Source organism: Pteropus vampyrus, unplaced genomic scaffold, assembly GCF_000151845.1.
Source record: "Pteropus vampyrus isolate Shadow unplaced genomic scaffold, Pvam_2.0 Scaffold227, whole genome shotgun sequence".
Lineage (NCBI taxonomy): Eukaryota > Metazoa > Chordata > Mammalia > Chiroptera > Pteropodidae > Pteropus > Pteropus vampyrus.
The window spans coordinates 997272-1000397 of NW_011889008.1; the positions used below are offsets into that span (position 1 = coordinate 997272).

Sequence of the window (3126 nt, forward strand, 5' to 3'; positions counted from 1 at the left end):
CCACTAGGCAGGGGGGAGTCTGGGTCTATGTCCTGGGTGTGCTAGAGCCGGGGCACCTGCAGAACCACCCACCAGGCAGCATGAGTGGCCTCAGAGGTGCCAGAGTAAATTGGCTTAGCGGGGTCAAGTGACAAGCCCAAGGTCACACAGGTAGTATAGCATAGGGTTTCGACCGGAACGCAGCCCGCCAAGAACCAGGAGCAGGCTGGGACGCGGGGCACCGGAGCTGCTCCACCCCGGGACTGGCAGGGCCTAGGGGACCTCCCGCCGCCCGCCTCCATGCTGGGTAGTGGGGCAGGAAAGTGAGCCGATGTCTCTGCGGCCCCCGGGCAGGGCGGGATCAGGTGCTCAGGGACCACGGGCGTGGGCGTCCTGGGTGGGCGTGGGGCCCCGGTTCCTAACCGCCGTCCGCCGGGCCCACGCCGCCCTCACCTTGAGCAGGTCCAGCGGGTGCGTGCAGCAGGCTGCCCCACACGAGGCCAGGCCCCCGAAGTACCAGCGCGAAACGCGCACCTCGGCCGCCATGCCCGGAAGCGGACGCCCAGGAGTGCCGGCGGCCCGGGCCGGATCCAGACGCGGACACTGATCCCGACCCCGACCTCGGCTCCCGCCGCCGCCCCCGCCCCGGGTTCAAAGCACGGTCCGCAACCCGCGCAGCCTACGCGCCCGCGCGGGGGGCGTGACCAGGCCCGGGGGCGTGGCCAGGCAGACCCCGCCCCGGCGCCGGGGGGCGGGCCCAGCGCCTTAAAGCGGCGGCAGCGCAAGAGCCCAGCCGGGTGGGTCCCACCGCTCGTCTCCACCCGTAGCGCGGACCCCAGGCAGCCTGCTGGGTGGGGCCCTCTCACTGGCCCTAGGAACCTGGCGTCCCTCCCCTACCCTGCGCCGGCCCACCCCCAGGCCGCCCACTCCTAGGGCACGTCCCGAAAGGTCACAAACGAGGCTTGGCGATGGAGCTCTGCCAACCCTCCCGCCTCCTGGAGGCCGGCCTCCGCAAACTCTCTGCCCCAACAGCGGACCTGAAGGATGGGCAAAGTGAAGTCCAAGTCCCCAGGACCACCTTGGGGCAGGGTCACAGGCACCCAGGGGTTCTCTGCGGGGGCAGCCTTCAATCTCAGAGGGAGCAGAGCCAGACCCCTTCCCCAGGGAAGGACCTACGCCCTGAAGTCCCAGCTCGGCCACTGCAGCCCCTACCCCCAGGGAGAAGGGGGAGACGCACTAGGGAAACCACTCCTGGTCCCCTGAACCTGGAGCACCCCAGATAACGACCCAGCGGTTCTCCAGCTGTGCGGGAGGCACAGGATGTGCGCGCAAACCTGCCATTTGCCTAAAGCAGCCACTTGTAGACTCAGGATCAGTGTTCTAGAACCCCAGGAGGCCTCTGACCCCGAGGTCACCAGCTGGGAAGTGGACAGCTGGCTGCAGAGATGGAGTTCAGCCCAGAAATGCAGGAGGAGGATGGGGGGAGAGGGCAGCTGTCTCATCTGAAACGGGGAAGACACCGGTGAGAAACATCTCAGATGCAAACGAGGTAAAAAACAGGGCCCTGGAGCCTGGGGGCACAAGGGGGGAGGAGAGAGGCAGGAATTCTCTGGAAAAACCAGAGGGGACGGTGGCGGGGGGGGGGGGGGGGGGGGCGGTGGGGAGAGGAGACCCAAGAAGCTCCAGAAGGAAATGTGAAAATGTCACCAAACATGAGGTGGTTTCCACAGTTAATACACAAGAGACTCGTGGAAGTAGCATTTGGTTTAAAAACCCAGAACTAACGGACAGCCTGCTAGGTGCAGAAGGCATGGCCCCTGGCGAGCACCCCGGGGGACCTGTCAGCCCAGCCCATCCTTGACCCACACCAGAGTCTCGTTCACAGTGAACCAGGTGTCCCAGTCCCGTCAACCTAAGGGTGATGTCATCTGCTCCTGACTACAAAGCAGTGAAGCGAAGGTGACAGACTTCTGAGGTCCTGAGACTGCGTGACAGCCCAGGAAGCAGAGGGGGAAGTGGGGATAACTAGACCGGGTCTTGAACCGTAGCCAGCAGGGGTGCCCCTGTGCTCCCTCTGCATGAGGGCCACCTCCCCGCCAAACTGGGAAGGGCTCGGTGGGGGCCGAGGTGCTGGACCTGAAGAGACTGTCTTAAGAAAACGTGAAGAGTGGCAGCGGAACCGCACCAACTCCCAGGGAAGAGGGCAGAGCCTGGCAGCGGGAAATGCACCGAGACCACGGGAGACCGTGGGGACAGGGACGTCCTGCCACCTGCGCGTGAGCCCAGGCTCCCGGGCGAGAGGCCTGTTCTGCGGCTCTTGCACACTTTCTGGTGCCTGGACAGGGAGAACAAGCCACGTGGGTGGCCTGGCAGACACCAGGGTCCCTGCGACGGGGGTTTGCGGGGGAAGGAGGCACATGAGTCAGCTCCAGCTGTGTCCCATGACCATTTTCCCAGCTTGGACAAAGATGCAGAATGCTAATTCCCACCGGAATCCTGTGAGGTGCTGCGTGGGCACCAGGAGGGCGACGCAAGACACGGCAGACCCACCTCCCAGGGCGGAGCCTCAGAACCAAGGTCAAGTGGGCTCCCGGAACTGGTGACCCCGGGGGCACGGCCCCTATTTGCAAGTCTGAGACGTTTGTGGGCACCTGCAGGCTGCAGCGGGTGACGGGGAGCTGGTGGTGGAGGGCCAGGACCTCCATCGGGAGCCCTGGGTCTGCTAGCACCTTCAGGTATCAGCAAGGGGACACCACCGAGTGCCATCCGAGCCTGGCGTACTCGCGGAAGAATGCGGTTGGCCACCCCCACCTTTGAGCAGCCCCCACAGCAAGTCCAGGACCCAGCAGACGGCCCTATCGTTCCAGCTGTCACCCTGCTCCCTAGGAAAGGTCAAAGGCCTGTTGTCCCTGAGCTTGGCCCACTCCTTGTCCCTGAAAAGGCCGCCAGATCAGGCCACCCCAGCCCCAGGAGGCCCAGCAGCCACCTCCATGGAGGGAAGACACACCCAGATCTGCTGATGGAGAATCATTAACTTCTCAGGGTGGCCAGTGGGGCTTTCTGGTCAGGGAGCAGCCTTCCCTGCCCCCCAGACCCCTCCTGTGAGAAGTCCTAGGCGGAGTTGGGAGGTGGTGCTGGGCACAGGCT

At 65.0% G+C, this 3126-nt stretch overlaps 1 protein-coding gene across 1 annotated transcript in view; it reads right to left on the bottom strand.

Annotated features, from left to right (window-relative positions):
• SLC25A10 (solute carrier family 25 member 10) overlaps window positions 1–670 on the bottom strand; it is a 7575-nt gene extending 6905 nt beyond the window's left edge. The window contains exon 1 of the mRNA XM_011373694.2: window positions 433–670. Coding sequence (XP_011371996.1) covers window positions 433–525 — 93 coding nt within the window. The 5' untranslated portion in view covers window positions 526–670. The remainder of the gene's footprint in view (window positions 1–432) is intronic.
• Between the last annotated feature and the right edge of the window lie 2456 nt (window positions 671–3126).